Source organism: Pelobates fuscus, chromosome 1 (assembly GCF_036172605.1).
Source record: "Pelobates fuscus isolate aPelFus1 chromosome 1, aPelFus1.pri, whole genome shotgun sequence".
Taxonomy (NCBI): Eukaryota; Metazoa; Chordata; class Amphibia; order Anura; family Pelobatidae; genus Pelobates; species Pelobates fuscus.
The window spans coordinates 92,333,211-92,351,819 of record NC_086317.1 but is presented as its reverse complement, the minus strand read 5'-3'; the positions used below and the strand labels follow the sequence as shown (position 1 = coordinate 92,351,819).

The 18,609-nt window shown below is 42.9% G+C and overlaps 1 protein-coding gene across 12 annotated transcripts in view; it reads left to right on the top strand.

The window, feature by feature from the left end:
- Positions 1-18,609, top strand: part of NCOR1 (nuclear receptor corepressor 1) — a 122,278-nt gene that overhangs the window by 16,951 nt on the left and 86,718 nt on the right. For 7 of the 12 annotated variants that reach the window (XM_063450053.1, XM_063450052.1, XM_063450050.1 and 4 more), the window contains exons 3-7: positions 3,617-3,741; positions 6,635-6,827; positions 8,082-8,261; positions 9,118-9,231; positions 17,727-17,783. In XM_063450053.1, coding sequence (XP_063306123.1) covers positions 3,617-3,741; positions 6,635-6,827; positions 8,082-8,261; positions 9,118-9,231; positions 17,727-17,783 — 669 coding nt within the window. The remainder of the gene's footprint in view (positions 1-3,616; positions 3,742-6,634; positions 6,828-8,081; positions 8,262-9,117; positions 9,232-17,726; positions 17,784-18,609) is intronic. The other 5 variants (XM_063450056.1, XM_063450055.1, XM_063450058.1 and 2 more) reach the window with 1 other exon arrangement.

Sequence of the window (18,609 nt, the reverse complement as noted above, 5' to 3'; positions counted from 1 at the left end):
TAGACTTCTCCATTAAACATTAAGGTGTAAAGTTTGCGATTACTAATCAAGACATAAATAAAATGTAGGGAACTAATTGTATAGCTTCTTAACATCAAAACTACTACCATGAGTGGCAATGGCATTTGGAGTGTCCCTTTAACCCCTTAAGGACCAAACTTCTGGAATAAAAGGGAATTATGACATGTCACACGTCATGTGTCCTTAAGGGGTTAAGCATAACAGGGGGATCTGAACCCTTCGAGCAGTGCTTATACCGTTGTTGTGATTGTGTTGCTTTGACAAATGTTTTGTTTTTGTTTAATCTAAATTAATCTTCTGACCCAAAGCTAATCATTTAGGTCATGACTTTTGAAAATCGTGATGATCGTACTCCCCTTATTTTATCTTTCTTCTCTGTAACATATTAATACTTTAATAGTTGCTCCTTGAAGATTAAAGGACCACTCTAGTGCCAGGAAAACATACTCGTTTTCCTGGCACTAGAGTGCCCTGAGGGTGCCCCCACCTTTAGGGACCCACTCCCGCCGGGCTCTGGGGGGAGGAAGGGGTTAAACTTACCTCTTTCTCCAGCGCCGGGCGGGGAGCTTTCCTCCTCCTCCTCCTCTCCTTCTTCCTTGCGACGTTATCGGCTGAATGCGCATGCGCGGCAGGAGCCGCGCTCGCATTCAGCCGGTCGCATAGGAAAGCATTATCAATGCTTTCCTATGGACGCTTGCGTGCTCTCACTGTGATTTTCACAGTGAGAAGCACGCAAGCGCCTCTAGCAGCTGTCAATGAGACAGCCACTAGAGGTTTTGGAGGCTGGATTAACCCTCAGTATAAACATAGCAGTTTCTCTGAAACTATGTTTATAAAAAAAAGGGTTAATCCTAGAGGAACCTGGCACCCAGACCACCTCATTAAGCTGAAGTGGTCTGGGTGCCTAGAGTGGTCCTTTAAGAGCCATGCTTTCTTTCAAGTGAAACCTGCACTTTTATAAATCGAACATTTAACCTTAAGTAGTAGAGTTTGACTGTGGGGGGGGTATGCCATGGACCTTCCACTCTCTCAGGGGCAAGTCTCTTATAAGGCCTGGTTAGCAGTGTTGGACTTGGAATTTTAGTATGGTTACGCAAGGGGATCAGTCATTGGTTAGATTCTTACCTGAGGTTCGCCCAGGTTCAACCTCATTGAGCTGTGCTGGTCTGTCAATCAGCTAATGCTTCCGACAGCTAACACAAGCATGTAGCAGATTCTTATGGCTCTAATGACAGTAAGGAGAGTGGCAGGGAGTGTATCCCAGTGAACACCAGGTAGGAAGATAAAGGAGACTGTTTCATTACTTACATTTTTAAGAGGGAGCCAGGGCTTTCAAGACACCTTAATCACTACAGTGCTCAGTTAATATATAAAACGTGTCATTTATTCAGATTAAAAAAGGGTCCATACCCTTTTCTTTTAGTCACTTCTCTGCATACATGACTACAGAGGATTCCTCTGCTCTACCTCACAACAACTATTACGTATGTGTTCTCCACCCCCCCTCCCCTGCTCTATCCCTTCTTGTTATTGAAAAGTTGAAGCTACCAGGCATTTGCGTGATATCTTGCATGTCTATGTATATACTAGTATTGCTTGTCAGGTGACTAAATGTGTAATGCGTTACTCAAACATTATTCGCATGCCCTTTTATGGTTCTCTGCATTGATGTTTAAAACATAGTTTGAGATCTATAGTGCCCTCCTCAAAGAAGGCTGTGAAAATTTTTTGTTTTTAATTTATTTTTTTAGTTCTTTATTTATATTGTGCAAAGGATTACAAACTAGCTTGTATTGCCAATACAGCATGAACAAACCGTATACCATCATACATTTGAAACAATAACATGGCAAGTGAAGGAAATTTGCAAATTTAAAAAAATATGACCTGAAAGAACAGTTCAGCCATAAAACTGTGCGGCAACGTTGGTTATTAGAGGTGGTATAACACGTTATAAGAGACAGTGCATTCGCAAACATAAGAATTAGATATCATGTACACAATTCTATGAGGGTGGTCAGACAGTAGGCTATATATGCTGTATCCTAGAACTGCAAATATTAACTTAGATTAGAGAAACCACTAGTTGGTTAAAGTTAATTATGGATGAGACTCCAGTAGAGTACATGTGAGATAAGTGTGTGGTATTGAGAGATAGCCCTAGATGACGTGCATAGCCTCGTGCATAATCAAATGTACAACTGACAATTAAACTTAGGCAATGCCCATGAATGCCTGTGCCCTCCAGAAGTAAATACAGGTATGTCAATCAAGCTGTAAGTACGTAGTAAATGAGAGAGTAACTGGAGTGACAGGTGGGAATATATCTCTGTGGAGTTTTGCGCTTGTTAAGTGATGTACCCCCCAGATGAGGGAAATTTTGTAGAGTGGTTCTCCTAGTGAGTCGGTGGGGGGGGCGGGGGGGGAGGTGGAAGTATCCGATAGGTATTCTCTTGTGGGCTACAGGTGTATAACATATTTGAGGAGTTGGAGCAGAATGTCTTTCCCTGTTTTCGGCAACTTGTAAGGGGTAGCTAAACAGTGGACTGGAGACAGTGGATGGTGGTGTGAAACTTAAAATAAAACTTTGCGAAACATTAACATAAGATAACAGTCAAATTGGCAGTTAATCTTGTACGGTGGTGGAATATGAAAACCTCCAAGCAGGCAGGCTCTCTCCCCTCGGGGACATTCTTCATGTTGGTGCTCTGGCCTGCAATGTACGCTGAGCCGCTCTGGGGGTTAATTCCGCTATGGTTGCAGGATCGATGTAGAGCAAATCCTGTCCTATCACGTTCGGGGGATCCATGAGGCCAAGGTTCTGCAGGCATGCTTCCAGTTCTTGAGGGCTTCGTGTTTTGTACGTAGTCCCTTCATGTGTGAAGAGCAGTGCCCTTGGGGTGCCCTATCTGTATGGAATGTTCTTGGCATGTACGTGCTGGAGCGGTGGCTGGAGATGGATGTGTCAGGCCCAACAAGACTTTAAGGCTGGGAGATCGGCCATGACACTCGCCTCGCTCCAGGTACCAAGCCGCAGCGCTTCAGATGCCAAACATGAGAGTCAACAATGTCCCCATTCCGCTTCCATGAGAGCCTTAAGGAGCAGGGTGACTGAAAAACCCGGTCAGTCCAGCTGGGAGTCATAAAATATGTTTTAAAGACTGCTTTATATAATGAGCTTCGGGTAGAAGTGACTTCCTCTGCTTGTTGGTCATGTTCCGCCCTGAGAATAGAGCATTTTTGTATATTATTTTTGAACAAAAGGTTAAATAATAAAGACAATTTTTCACGACCTTCTTTGCTCATATTTACAAAGGGTGCCAATATTACTGGAGGGATCTGTATGTTTAATGTTGGCTTATTTGGGTGCCTATAGTGTCCTTTTAATATTTTTGTCACAACAGGTAAAACTCTTTTAGTCATATGATCCAGTTAGTAAATCTTTATACATTTTTGAAAGCATACACAAACTTTGTACTTTTTGCAGGTGTGACCATAGGAATAAGTTGTTCACTGATATATTATTTTTTTTATGGAGAACTGGTATTGTTCCTAGTGGCGACCTTGCTTCTTAAAAGCCTTTTTCATGTTATAGGAGTTTTCTGTTCCTGAATATCGGTCTTCCCATTTGGAGGCTACACAAATCTTGCAGCAGCAGCAGCTTAGAAGGCGACCTTCTTTGTTATCCGAATTTCATCCCGGCTCAGACAGGTATCTTGTGTATGTTTTTTGGTTACTCTTAACTTTATTTAATGGAAATGTTTACCGTATGTTTTACTGTTTTAGTATCATTTCTGCAAGCAAGCACAGTTTGGTTCTGTTGTAAACATTCCATAAATTGCTGGTCTTGCGTTGTATGTCTGCCTTTGTTAATGTCCATTAATGGCAGCTTCATGGGGGCAACAGACCTGGAAGCAAAATAATATGTATCCTTAAAGATTGTAGATTCAATACTGAACGTCTTGCCTTGGATGTAGATTTATTTATTTAAGGTGTTTTGCATGGACACCTATCCAGGTTGATGTGGAGTTTGTTTAACAATGTATTTTTTATAACATTTTCATTTTAATGTTCTTTCTTTATGAGTCCGAAGTTAAATAAATATTGCATTTAGTGTTAGGGCATGTACTTTTAAAGTTCTAGTGGTATTCCCAGTTATGTGTTCCGAACCATTTGTCTAATGCACAGAAATGATACTAGATGAGTACAAAAACAAATGTCTACATGATTAGCAGGGATTTTCATGTATACATAGGCTCAGTAGGTGTTTTCATGTTCTGTTTTATGATCAGCCTTTTTGTAGCTACTTCAGACCACTACTTGCAGTCCTAATAAACACTTCAAATTGCTAACATATTGCTTCACTTAAAATGTACATAACTTATGTTATGTATTTTCCAATGTTTTCTGTGTCTGTTAAGGTGAACCTTTTGTATTTATTTTATGTCTAACTGCAATGCTCAGTTTCTCTTGGTGTGTACCCAAAGGCCCAACTGTGAAACCACATTGGAATGTTGGGTTGGTCCTTCAGATTTCTGGCTAGACAAAATTGCGTTCCTTGTAAAAAAAAAAAAAAAAAAAAAAAAGTGACAACCACTTGCATAAAAGCTAAACAGAAATGCACTTACCGTATATACTCGAGTATAAGCCGAGTTTTTCAGCCCATTTTTTGGGCTGAAAAACCCCAACTCGGCTTATACTCGAGTCAAGGTCTGTATTATGGCAATTTGCATTGCCATAATACAGACCGGGGGAGAGGGGGGCTGGCAGAGAGCGTTACTTACCTGTTCTGCAGCTCCTGCCAGCTCCCTTCTCCTCTGCGCCGTCCGTTCAGCACCTCGGTCAGCTCCCAGTGTAAATCTCGCGAGAGCCGCGGCTCTCGCGAGACTTACAGTGTGAGCTGATAGAAGGAGCTGCACGGACGGCGCAGAGGAGGAGAGAGCTGACAGGAGCTGCAGAACAGGTAAGTAACGCTCTCTGCCAGCCCCCCTCTCCCCCCCACTGAACTGCCACTGGACCACCAGGGAAGGAGAGCCCCCCTCCCTGCCATGTATCAAGCAGGGAGGGGGGACGAAAAATAAATAAAATAAATAATAATAAAAAAAAATAATAATAATAAAAAAAAATAATAAAAAAAGGGGATATAAGGACCACTGTGGGGGGGGGGGGGGGTATAAGGACCACTATGGGAGGGAGGGGGGGATAAGGACCACTATGGGAGGGAGGGGGGGGGATAAGGACCGCTATGGGAGGGAGGGGGGGTATAAGGACCGCTATGGGAGGGAGGGGGGGATAAGGACCACTATGGGAGGGAGGGGGGGATAAGGACCACTATGGGAGGGAGGGGGGGGATAAGGACCACTATGGAAGGGAGGGGGGGGATAAGGACCACTATCGGAGGGAGGGGGTGGGATAATGACCACTATGGGAGGGAGGGGGGGATAAGGACCACTAGGGGAGGAGGAGGGGAGGTCAGGACATATGGGGGGGGGCAAATATCCTTGCACCGGCCCTGCACACACTGCATTCATACACTGCATTCATACACTGCATTCATACACACACTGCATTCATACACACACTGCATTCATACACACACTGCACTCATACACACACACTGCACTCATACACACACACTGCACTCACACACACTGCATTCATACACACACACACTGCACTCATACACACGCTGCACTCATACACACACACTGCATTCTTTATACACACACTGTAAATAAATATTCAATTAATATATTTTTTTTAGGATCTAATTTTATTTAGAAATTTACCAGTAGCTGCTGCATTTCCCACCCTAGTCTTATACTCGAGTCAATAAGTTTTCCCAGTTTTTTGGGGAAAAATTAGGGGCCTCGGCTTATATTCGGGTCGGCTTATACTCGAGTATATACGGTATTTGAAAGTTATACATTTTAAAATTGCCACTTGGCCACAAGTTAACTAAATATTTAGTTTTAAAAATCTTAAAGGGCAACCAAACTTGACAAGCTTGACTTTGACTTCAACTAAACTAAGAATATTCTATTTAACATAGCTGGCTTAATCCCAGAAACTAGAGTGCAATGGTACCCAAGATATAAATGTTGTTTTTTTTTGTTTTGTTTTTTTGCACTGTTTAAAGGAAAACTTTTGTATTAGGCAAGCGCCCCGTGCATTAGTCCTTCCCCATAAGATGCACGTGTTGGGGTTATTGAAGACGCTAGACGTTCTCATGCAAAGTGTGGGGACATCCAATGTTGTTTCATGGAGTAAAATTCCAGGAAGCGCTTCTAGTGGTTGTCTTACCTTTTATGCACCAAGACCACTTCAGTGAGATGAAGTGGCCTGGGGGCTCGTAGTGTCCCTTTAAATATGCTCAATTCTAGGTTGTGTTGAGGCAAGTTATAAATCCTGGCTTTATGTTAAAATGTTTCTCTTCATATGTATTTTAATTAATCAGTGATGCAATTGATCTGTAAATGATATTTCCTTTGTCATATAGTTTCTTGCGTTTAGATTTTCAGGGCTCTGTTGCATGTGCTAGTAACATGTTATATAAATCAGAACCTGGGACAAAATGTTACATTGCCTCTGTATACAAATGTTTCCTTTGCAGGCCTCAAGACAGGAGGTCGGGCTATGAGCAGCAGTACCATTCCATTCAGCAAAATGAGCATGACTCCCTGGATTCTAAGCGACCCCGGCTAGAGCAAGTATCAGAATCTCACTACAGAGTTAATGCTGCTACTGTGGTGCCTTTGGTTTCAACTATCCAAGAGGGTCTTCGGCCTCAAGGAGATGTTAAAAAGGTAAGATCAATGATGGTGCTGGGTTTGTTCCCTAACATTTTAATTTCTTTACAACTTTATCAGTGAATACTGTTGTTTAAAGCAGCACTGTCATGCCAGACTTACCTTTTTCCTATTGTTTCTTCTTCTCTTCCTCTCTCAGAATCTGTCCTCCCCCCCCCCCCTTCATTTTTGATTTAGTTTAAAAACATAAGACAAAGTAAGGTCTTCTTTTTCTTATGTATTTTTACTACGCTTGACTTTCTTTGACCAAAGGAGGAGCTTAAGTCAGCTCCATTTACTGTAGAAGAATGAGTACTTTCTCTGACACAGGAAATGGAGCTTACTTAAGATCCTTAATTTACAGAAAATGTTGTTTTGTTTTTTCCCCAGAGATTTATTAAAAAAAAAGTCTAAACCTTTAACCCATTTCTGCTTCACTTTTGCCGGCAGTGAGTGTGTGTAGTGGTGAGGGGATTGGGGGGGGGGAGGGTCCCGGGGGCTTGCAGCACTGTACCTAGTGTCTATTGGGAAGATGTGTTAAGTATTAAGCTATATCAAGTCCATAATGCAGCCTACACATTTGTGTACTGACTGATTTGTGAGATACTTGAATGAGAGATTCTCATTAGTTTGTTAGTTTCTCTTTTGTAGCCGTCACAAGATTATGATTTTGAATTATCCGGTGCACTACATATAAAAAATACTGGGAAGACTAACTTCACAAGGTCTCACACAGTTCATAGTTTTTCTTCATAGAATATGATGGCTTGGTTTTTTTTTAAAGCGGTTAAGACAGAATTATTTTTCCATAACTTTCCATTACATGCTTTCTAGTGCCATATCAACCATGTATGCCTTGTCACCTTATTTTCCCTTGTTTTCTAGTTTAAGAACTCAAAAGGTTTAGTTAAAGTCTAAACATTCTATATACATGTAAAAAAAAAAAAAATTTTAACAAGTGAGCGTGCTGTATAAAGTAAAAAGGAAAGTGGCAGGTTTTGTATGATCTTCATGCGTACTGTTAAAAATATGAGTATTAATTTGCCAAGAGAGATGGTTAAGAGTGTATCTTGGGCACAAAATATCTAAAGAAAATAGAGAAAACCATACAAAAATTTAGATACTAGCTACTTAGTTGGTGTTATTTTACCTCCTCGTCTATTTAGCCTAATATTTGCAGCTGCCTACATGGTAGCTACATTTCTTGCTTTACCTTTGTAAAAGCAGTGGTGTTACAGAGAGGTAAATAACATGCTTTTTGTGTAATTTCAGGAACAGGGTTTATCTGGCAAACATGAGGTTCCTACCTCACCCATCTCTGGGCAGCCCAGTGATGACCAGGATGCATCACCTTCAAAACTTTCAAAGGAGGAGTTGATACAAAGCATGGACCGTGTGGATCGTGAAATCGCTAAAGTTGAACAACAGATCCTAAAGCTGAAGAAAAAACAGGTATTCCCTTGTGTACTAATCATGATCTAAACTGTGTGAATACTGGAAGCACATTATGCATTGGCTTGAGCTTTTGTATAGCAATGATTTCTGTAAAAGAAAGTAAATGGCCTCTTGTGCAAGTAAATATTCTATGTCTCAGACTATCACTCTAGCAAGCATTCTTTGATAGACACCAAGTGACCAACCTAATTTGTGATTCTCCTACCTATCCAATACCTTGCTTTCTATTTTAATAAAATGTTTAGCACCATGAGTTTTAAACATTACACATAAAACTACTAAGCTTTTAGGGTGTAAATGACTTGTTTATTATGCTTCTCTATTTTAGAACCCCTAGAAAAAAATGTTTTTATGCTATTCTAAAGGTGGTATGATTATTATTTATAAAGTACCAAAATGTGCTGTGACTGAGACATGCATGCAAATTCAGTCATTTTGATTTTTAGATGAACAAGGATTCATGAGGGTCCTGCATAAGCGTGCTACCTGACAGATAATCAACAGAGGTTGCAAATTCTGTGTATATTCATATTCAAAAAAAATGTTATGTCAAAGGTAACTTAAGATGCAATATGCTTTGAATTAATTTGAATCCTTCCCAAGCAGAGTTTTATTTTCCTACTTCATGTTGAGTACTAAGATTCATTTAATATAAAGGCTGCTCTTTCTACAGCTTGGTTTTTCTGATGGCTTCGGTCTGTGTACGCCATTACAGCAATGCATGCATATAAATAGTTACCAGAGTACCGAGCTACAAATTATTGCTTAAAAATTTCTGACTTACTTGAAGCTGATTGGATTACATTATGTGATGTACTAAGATTTTTTCTTTTTACCTCTTTGTGTAACATAGCAACAGCTTGAAGAAGAAGCGGCCAAACCACCGGAGCCTGAGAAGCCTGTCTCCCCTCCACCTGTGGAACAGAAACATCGCAGTATAGTCCAAATTATTTATGATGAAAATCGGGTAAGTTTTATTACTTTTTTTTTTCATTTGTTAATCCATTAATTTTTGCAATGTTTTGCAGAATAAAGGCTGCATTACATGCAAGTGCTTGACTGAAGCAGCTGGAAATCAAATTGAGTCATGATTGAATATAATGAATGTGATATTTTAAGAATTAAAGAATAGTCTGCATTACACATGTGAACGCCTATGCATCCCCACTCTTTTAGCAACCTTTTGAATGGCACCATAATCTAAATGGATTTTAAAATGCATTTGCATTATGTGTCTGTTCAAACTAATGGTAACTGCTCTGATGTCTATAACACCTGAGATTCCAAATTCTGGAAAGCTTAAGATAATTCAGTTAAGTGGGTGCAGAGTATGTGTTTTCCATAAGGCCTTTTTAATGTTTTATTCCGTTTGCTGATTTTTGTATTTACATTAGTAATACATGTTAAATTGCTGGTACACAGTGGGTTAATGATTTTTGTTTTTGTTAATGGTCTGTAAAAGCTTTTGAAACCAGCCCATGCAATCCAGTTAGTTGCTAAGCTGAAAACCAGCAGATATTTTTAGCAGACAAGCGGTCGTTTCAGAAAGCTACTTTCATCAGACAGCTCTCGGAAGTTTGGAGTCGATCTCTTGTTTTTGCATTTTTTTTTTTTTTTTTTTTATTAGGTTTTTTTTGTCAGGTTATTTGCATGTTTGGGTTTCGCTGTTGGTCAGTGTTTCTCCAGCTGGAGTTCTGCATTTAAATGGTTTGGAGAAGAGAATTTGTTTTTGCAATGCTGTTTGCATGAGTGGTCTCAAAACATTAATTTGAAGGGAAAAAAAAGAGAAGCAAGTGTTTATTAAAATGTGTTTTTGCTGGTACTTAAAAGGGACATGCTAAGCACCTTCATATTAGTATACTGGTTTTAGTGCATAAAACCTGTCCCTTTACTCAGAGAGTGTAAAAAAGTGCAATTTCTGAGAAGCAGCATTATTTACGTTTTCCAAGAACATACTCCTAATTGACACTGGTACTTTCCCCTTAAGACCAGTTTTCAAAGGTTTGGCGGTGTGATAGTGTGCAAATACTTCTCATAGAGAGTTAGTTTGGTTGGCTTATTGAGCATACGCCTTAGAGGGGCAGAACTTCTCTATAAGAGATCTTTGGGATTAGACCAAAGATCATAAATCCCGATTATCACACTATGGATGGAGCTACAGCAGTGAACAGACAGATTCTTTTTTTTTTTTTTTTAATTCTTTGTTTTTCTTGTGCACAACGAGCGTGTAGAGCCACGACAGCTTCTACATGCATTTTTATAACATTACAAAGCGTGGCTTAGACGGCACATTTTTTTTTTATATTACATGAAAATATCATACGATTAGACATCATGTTTGTAGTATAACTTGCTAGGCTAAACATGCATATAACAGAACTAGTAGCTCTTTAGGTGATGCGTGTGTATCTCGGTTGTGGTGTGACATATAGGCATTAGGAGCCCAGTGATTGATTTAACTAGGTATGAAGTTAGCAGAGGTAACAGTGGGCGTATGCGTATCTAGCGCCTTAAAAATTAAATTATAGTTGAATGAGAATGTGGTACCCACCAGAATTATTAATCCTAACTATTGAGCAGGCTAGATGACTGGCTGGGTGTAAGAATTAATTAAACAAAAAGTATGCATGCTGAGTAGGTCACGGTGTTGGTAACTGCTAGCTGTAACAGCAATAGTTAACTAACCTGACTGGCTATGATGCAAGCGTGTTTGGTTACTAGTATGTTAGGTCGTGTGTGCATTCAAAATAACTGTGAAGGTTAACGTCCGTTTTTACGGGTCGATTAGTAACAGGAGTCCACCACTTTAAATGTGGTTTATATAGTCCTCTGTACCAGCGGTGACACGGTAGGTCGTCTGCAGGCAGTTCGGGTCTTCGCCGTCTCTCATCCGATGCCCAGTCTGTGGGGCGGTCGCTGATCATGTTTGAGCAGACAGTCTTTCTGCTGCGAGCTGTTTTCTGTGGGAGTGCAGGGCTGTTCTGCATTTGGGAGCCATGTGGCGTTTCTGCTCGATGTTCCGCCTTCTTGCAGGGCTGAATGTGTCTGGTTTCTGTGAGTTTGGGCACCGTCCTCTCTTTCCCTTGCTGCTTGCTTATCGCAGAATGTTCCCTGCTTTCGTGGGACGGCCGGCGTGCATTTCTTCGTCGTGTGCCGCTTCTTGTGGGGGCGTCGCCTTTTCACCCTACCGCCCCGTAGTGTCGGGTGTTCGGTGCGTCTGCGGGAGCGGGTTTGTTGCGTCGCCGGTTCAGCTGCGGGCCGGACAGGCTCCGATGTGCTTTTTTGCCGTGTTGCCAGTGTAGCCCAGAATCTGGCGAAGATGCGGTCAAGTCTTGCCTGGGATGCTGCAAGGTAGGCCTCTATTGTGGTGCTGCTCGAGTTTCCCGCCATCTTGGGTGCCGCTTCGTTGCTCTGCCTGGTGGCCATCGAGTGCAGAGGTGGGTAGCCTCCTGGGACCGGGATGACCCCCTCCGGTTCATAGGGGGGGGGGGAGAGGTAGAAGTCCGCCATGCTTAGTGGTTACCAGCGCTGGGGAGCGTCCGTCTCTCCAGCGTCTTGCGTGATTGTAGGCCGCAAAGGGTCCCAACGGGCTCCGAGTTTGGTATCGTTCGGATCCTCTCGGTCTCCCCCTTGTAGCTGGCTAGTTTGCCGGTAGATTCCACAGCGTGGCTGCATGTAAGTGCGATTGTAAGCTTAATGGGCCCAGGAGCTCGTGTAACATGCGTCTGTTTAGCTGGCTGGTCAAGCCCCGCCCCCGAACAGACAGATACTGAAGTAAAAAATAAATAAATGATCAATCTATGCCAGGAACAGTAGCTTAACATGGAACCAGAGCTACTGCCTGCTTCAGCCTCTCCCTGTGGCAAAAGATTAACCTGGAGACAGACCAGCACCCTGCCCCAATCTTTCTCCGGTAACATCAGCTTCACCTGGAATCACACCTGCTATTTGCACCGGTCTATCCCACAGCTCCCACACGAGCCAGACTTGCCTCCTACGCAAAAAAAGCTTTCGGCACCTGAACTACTTTAGACGTTTAATCCGAGTTAAGGTTAAAGAACAGTTTGTTTTTTAAAAGGATTGTATCCATATAGACAATCTGTAATATTTACCGCCTTAGCATGGCTTTGAGATACTATACAGATTAGAAGATTCAATGGAGGCAGATTCAAGTCAGTGGCTCAGCTCACACTTGATGACTCAATTGCTGAACTACACTGTTTACATTTCAATGAGGAAGTAGTTTTGTGAAAAGGTAAGGCATTGTTAAAAGCATGGGATTATGCTGCAGGAAGCAAAACTAAAAAGGTTTGAACAAGGAGAAAATCACTGCATGAAAAAGAGGCAAAAACCTATCTGGTACACATAAGATGTGCTGGTTCCCAGATTGTTTAAAGATGCATTCCAGGTTTTTAGTTTTTTGTATTTTTCCTTCTTCACGCATATTGTATTTTATCGTAAAACTAAATTGTACAGCAGCAAATTGTTTAAAAAAGTATCTTGTCCTATGCCAGGGCAAAACTGAGCTCAGAGCACTACCAGAGTGAGCAGGGCAAAACCGTGCTAATCGCTCTGTTTTCGCTGCCTTGTCTTCATCATTAAAAGGGACAATTGTGAAAAAGGCTTACTGGGGGGCAAAGAGACTTGAGAAATAAAGGGACACTATAGTAACCAGAACAGCTTTATGTAGTTATGATGAGTATAGTCAGTCCCTGTATGCATTTTTCTGTAAAAAAAGGCAGTGTTTACATTACAGCATAGGAACATCGCAAGTGGCAGTCACTCAGACGTCTACTAGAGGTTCAGCGTCTCTACACTCTGCATGGAGACACTGAACTTTCCCCATAGAGATGCATTGATTCAGCGCATCTCTGAGGAGATGCTGATTGTTCCGGGTGGAATTTGGCTCCTCCCCTACTCAGCTTACTTGGCTGAGATCACCAGAACTGACTATCTCAGCCAATCCAATGCTTTGCTATGGGGAAGCATTGGATTGGCTGAGATAGTCTATTCTGATGATCTCAGCCAAGGGGGCAAAGACAGCACTCTCTAACCTGCACGGCACTGGAATAAAGGTGATATTTTACCTTATTTAAGGGTAAAAAAAAAAGGGGGGGGGGGTTTAAATAAGTGTTTTTAACAAATGTGTATTCCTGACCCTATAGTGTTGTTTTAATATTTTTGTATAAAATCTAAATATTTTGCAAAATATTGAAGTCTGTCTGTCTGTATCAATAAATCAAAATATTAAAATATTTTTCATAATAAATTAATTTAGAAGTTTAGCAAACAAAATTACATTGAGGCCTGTGTCTGGTAAGGTGATTTGTACTACATTTGTAGTAAATTGTATTATGATTGGTAAATGTGTCAAAATATATATATACAACAACAACATCCAGCAATTTCATGTTGATTTGAACATAACAATGTTACTTTCCAGAATTAATTTCCCCACAAGTATTGTTAAACAAGGGAAACATAAACAGGGAAACATTCATTTTAAGGTCTAATATCTAGAGCAAAAAGTGACTAATGTTTCAGAAATTGTTGAGTGTTGAGAACAAACTTCATGCTGCTTCATATAATGAATGTTCTTTTTGTTTTTTAGAACTTTGCTCATGTTCTCCCCATACCACCTTTAAAAGAAAAAAAAAAAAAAAAAAAGGAATACTTTAAACCCATTGTAGCAGGCTCATTGTCATGCAACTGTTTAAAGGGACTCCTCTCTCCATATAATGCGGCTAAATTAGTCAATTTTAGTGGTGTATAAAAATAACCTGCATATGATGCTGATTAACTATGAGCAGATGTACGTTAAAGGTTACACTCGCCTTAAAGGAACACTGTAGTGCCAGGAATATAAACATGTATTCCTGACCCTATAGCAGTGATGGCGAACCTTTTTGAGCCCGAGTGCCCAAACCGCAATACATGCCAACTTTTTTTTCCTTAAAGTGCCAACACGGCAATTAAACCTCAATACTGAGGTTTAAGTTTAGAAAAAACAACTCGTACTGTTGTCCGAACTAATTAACAACTTTTGTTTTAAAAGAACACAACAGCAGAGAGTTCAATAATACAAATTTTAAATAATGATATAAATAGATCAAATTAAGCTTATATTTATTAGTATCTCCAACAAATGCAATACATACACACAGAGACTGCTGAATACATACACACAGTCTGCTGAATATACACACACAAGACTGCTGAATACAGAGACTGCTGAATACACACACACACAGCCTGCTGAATACACATACAGACAGTCTGCCGAATACACATACAGACAGTCTGCCGAATACACATACAGACAGTCTGCCGAATACACATACAGACAGTCTGCTGAATACACATACAGACAGTCTGCTGAATACACATACAGACAGTCTGCTGAATACACATACAGACAGTCTGCTGAATACACATACAGACAGTCTGCTGAATACACATACAGACAGTCTGCTGAATACACATACAGACAGTCTGCTGAATACACATACAGACAGTCTGCTGAATACACATACAGACAGTCTGCTGAATACACATACAGACAGACTGCTGAGTACACACACTGCTGAGTACACACACACAGACTGCTGAGTACACACACACAGACTGCTGAGTACACACACACAGACTGCTGAGTACACACACACAGACTGCTGAATACACACACACAGACTGCTGAGTACACACACACAGACTGCTGAATACATACACATACAGTCCGCTGAGTACACACACACACACACACACAGAGACTGCTGAATACACACACAGACTGCTGAATACACACACACACACACACACACACAGACTGCTGAATACACACACACACACACACACAGACTGCTGAATACACACACACACACACACACACACAGACTGCTGAATACACACACACACACACACAGACTGCTGAATACACACACACACACACAGACTGCTGAATACACACACACACACACAGACTGCTGAATACACACACACACACACAGACTGCTGAATACACACACACACACACACAGACTGCTGAATACACACACACACACAGACTGCTGAATACACACACATACTGCATTGAGGGGTGTAGTTTAAGGGGCATTGAGGGGTGCTGTGTGTGCGCTGTGTGTGTCTGAGGGTTTCTGTGTGTGCTGTGTGTGTGTGTGAGGGGTGCTGTGTGTGTGTGTGAGGGGTGCTGTGTGTGTGTGTATGTATGAGGGGTGATGTGTGTGTGTGTGTGAGGGGTGGTGTGTGTGTGTGTGTGTGAGAGGGGTGGTGTGTGAGAGGGGTGGTGTGTGTGTGTGTGTGTGGGGTGGTGTGTGTGTGTGGGGTGGTGTGGGTGGTGTGTGTGTGTGAGGGGTGCTGTGTGTATGAGTGGTGGTGTGTGTGTGTGAGAGGGGTGGTGTGTGTGTGTGTGTGTGTGTGTGTGTGTGAGACAGGGGTGCTGTGCTGTGTGGGGGGTACAGCTGCTGTGCAGGGGTAGGGGTGCTGTGCTGTGGGGAGTAGGGGTGCTGTGTGTGTTGTGGGGGTGCTATGTGCGGGGTAGGGCTGCTGTGTGTGGGGGGGTAGGGGTGCTGTGTATGGGAGGTAGGGGTGGGGAGCGATGCTGGGTGTAGGGGAGGGGAGGGATGCTGGGTGTGGGGGAGGGGAGGGATGCTGGGGGATAGGGGTGCTGTGTGGGGGGCAGGGGTGCTGTGTGGGGGGCAGGGGTGCTGTGTGGGGGGCAGGGGTGCTGTGTGGGGGGCAGGGGTGCTGTGTGGGGGGCAGGGGTGCTGTGTGGGGGGCAGGGGTGCTGTGTGGGGGGCAGGGGTGCTGTGTGGGGGGCAGGGGTACTGTGTGGGGGGAGGGGTACTGTGTGGGGGGAGGGGTACTGTGTGGGGGAGGGGTACTGTGTGGGGGGGAGGGGTACTGTGTGGGGTGAGGGGTACTGTGTGGGGGGGGGTAGGGGTGCTGTGTGGGGGGTAGGGGTGCTGTGTGGGGGGGTAGGGGTGCTGTGTGGGGGTAGGGGTACTGTGTGTGGGGGGGTAGGGGTGCTGTGTGGGGGTAGGGGTACTGTGTGTGGGGGGGTAGGGGTACTGTATGGGGTGCTAGGGGTGCTGTGTCGGGGGTGGGGGTAGGGGTGCTGTGTGGGGGGTAGGGGGGTAGGGGTGCTGTGTGGGGGGGTAGGGGTACTGTGTGTGGGGGTGTAGGGGTACTGTGTGTGTGGGGGGGTAGGGGTACTCTGTGGGGGGTAGGGGTGTTGTATGGGGGGGTATTTAAGTAATAAAATAAAAAAAATAAAAAAGTATATTAAATTAGTCCCCCCCCTTCCTCCTTCTTACCTCTAATAAAGGAAGGGGGGGACACAGCCATCCCTGGTGGTCCGGTGGTGGCAAGCAGTCTTCCGGGTCGGGAGGCAGGGAGAGGGATCTTTGCAGCAGCTCCCCTGTCCTCCCGCGCGATGCTGTGTGGAGCGTTGCCATGGTAACGCGCGGCAACGCTCCACACAGCTTGCTCGCGGGAGGACAGGGGAGCTGCTGCAAAGATCCCTCCCCTGCCTCCCGACCCGGAAGCAGAGTAGGCGCCTGCCGTTTCGGGCAGGCAGGCGCCTACTCTGCATTATTGGCGAACCTATGGCCGCGTGCCCACAGAAAGGGCCCGGCGTGCCACAGGTTCGCCATCACTGCCCTATAGTGTTGGAATGCAGAATTAGGTCTATGGTCCCCTTTTTCAGAGATTAATGGTGGTTTTACTCACCTTTTCTCCCACAGCATGCCGTGGTGGTCCCCACCTCTGTGGCTGAGATGATCAATTTTGATGATTTCAGTCAATCCATTGCTTTCCTGTAAAAAAAAGCATTGGGAAGCTATTGCGCATGGACGGAAAAAGGCCATAGCGCAAGAGCCGCATGCGCATTCAAACAATCTATAGGAAAGCATTTCTCAATGCTTTCCTATGGACGTCCAGCGTATTCTCACTGATTTTCAGTGAGAATCGCGGAAGCGCCTCTAGTGGCGGTCAGTGAGACCGCCACTAGAGGCTGGATTAACCCTCAGTGAAACATAGCAGTTTATCTGAAACTGCTATGTTTTCAGCTGCAGGGTTAAAACTAGAGGGACCTGGCACCCAGACCACTTCATTGAGCTGAAGTGGTCTGGCTGCCAATAGTGGTCCTTTAAAGCACTGTACATCTAAAGAAGTTTTGTGATCCATTTGGGGCATGTAACTGCTTGCTCAACCCTTCACTACAAACCACATTTCATTACTGACCATTTTGTAATTCTTCTGGTTTCTATCACAATATAAACCCAGACTTTGCAGTACTGCAGAGAGAGATTTTGTTAGATTTGTTTGTTAAACGTAGATGCATTTAGGATAACCATTATACTTGATTTGAGACCGTACAAGTAAATTAGTCTGAAAATGTGTTTTTACATTGTATTTATGTGCAACCATTTTGGTTTTCTTCAGAAAAAAGCAGAAGAAGCTCATAAGATCCTGGAAGGCTTGGGCCCAAAAGTAGAGCTGGTAAGTGTTAGTGACAGTTCATTTACTTTGTGTTGTTTGAAATGCAAATTATTATTATTTTTTATTTGTTCTATTTTTTGACAAGGGTGTAAGAATGTGCTTGTCTAAAATAACAAAACAAAAAAAAACCTCCCACTTACATTCCCACTTCCCCAGTGCTTGTAGTTTACACTGTTCTGATCATCCGTTACCACATTTAAATTTGGAAGAGTAGAAGATTCCTCTTGTGCATTTTGAAGCTGTTTCCAGTCTGTCTTGCCCAGCAGCACACCCCACTATCTGTGCACTTTTGAGGTTTTGCACACTCTGTAAATCATCATTTTGGTATTTGGCCCCGATCTAATAATTTTGCATAAGCTTTTAAAATAATTTTTGATATAAAAATAAATAAAACCGCCCTGCTAGCCAATCAGCATCTCCTCATAGAGATGCATTAAATCAATGCATCTCTAGGAGACGCTGAACGTCAGTGCTACACAGTGTGTACCACTGACCCAGGAAGCACCTCTAGTGGCCATCTGAGTGACTGCCACTGAATATGTCCGTAGGCAGTAATGTTAACATTATATACAAACTCAAAGACAAAGCACCGCGCTTACAGCAGCAGTAGCTTAGTATCCAACAGCTCAAAATACATAGTAAAAACGAAGAGAATGTTACCTGCGCTCTGGCCTAAATCCCTATGTACATTTGAATAAAATGGAGGCTCTTTAGTTTTATTCCAATGGCCATTTGTAGTGAAGGGTTGAGCACGCAGTTACATGCCCCAAATGGATCACAAAATGGCCTTTGGAATAAAACTAAAGGGCCTCCATTTTGTTTAAAT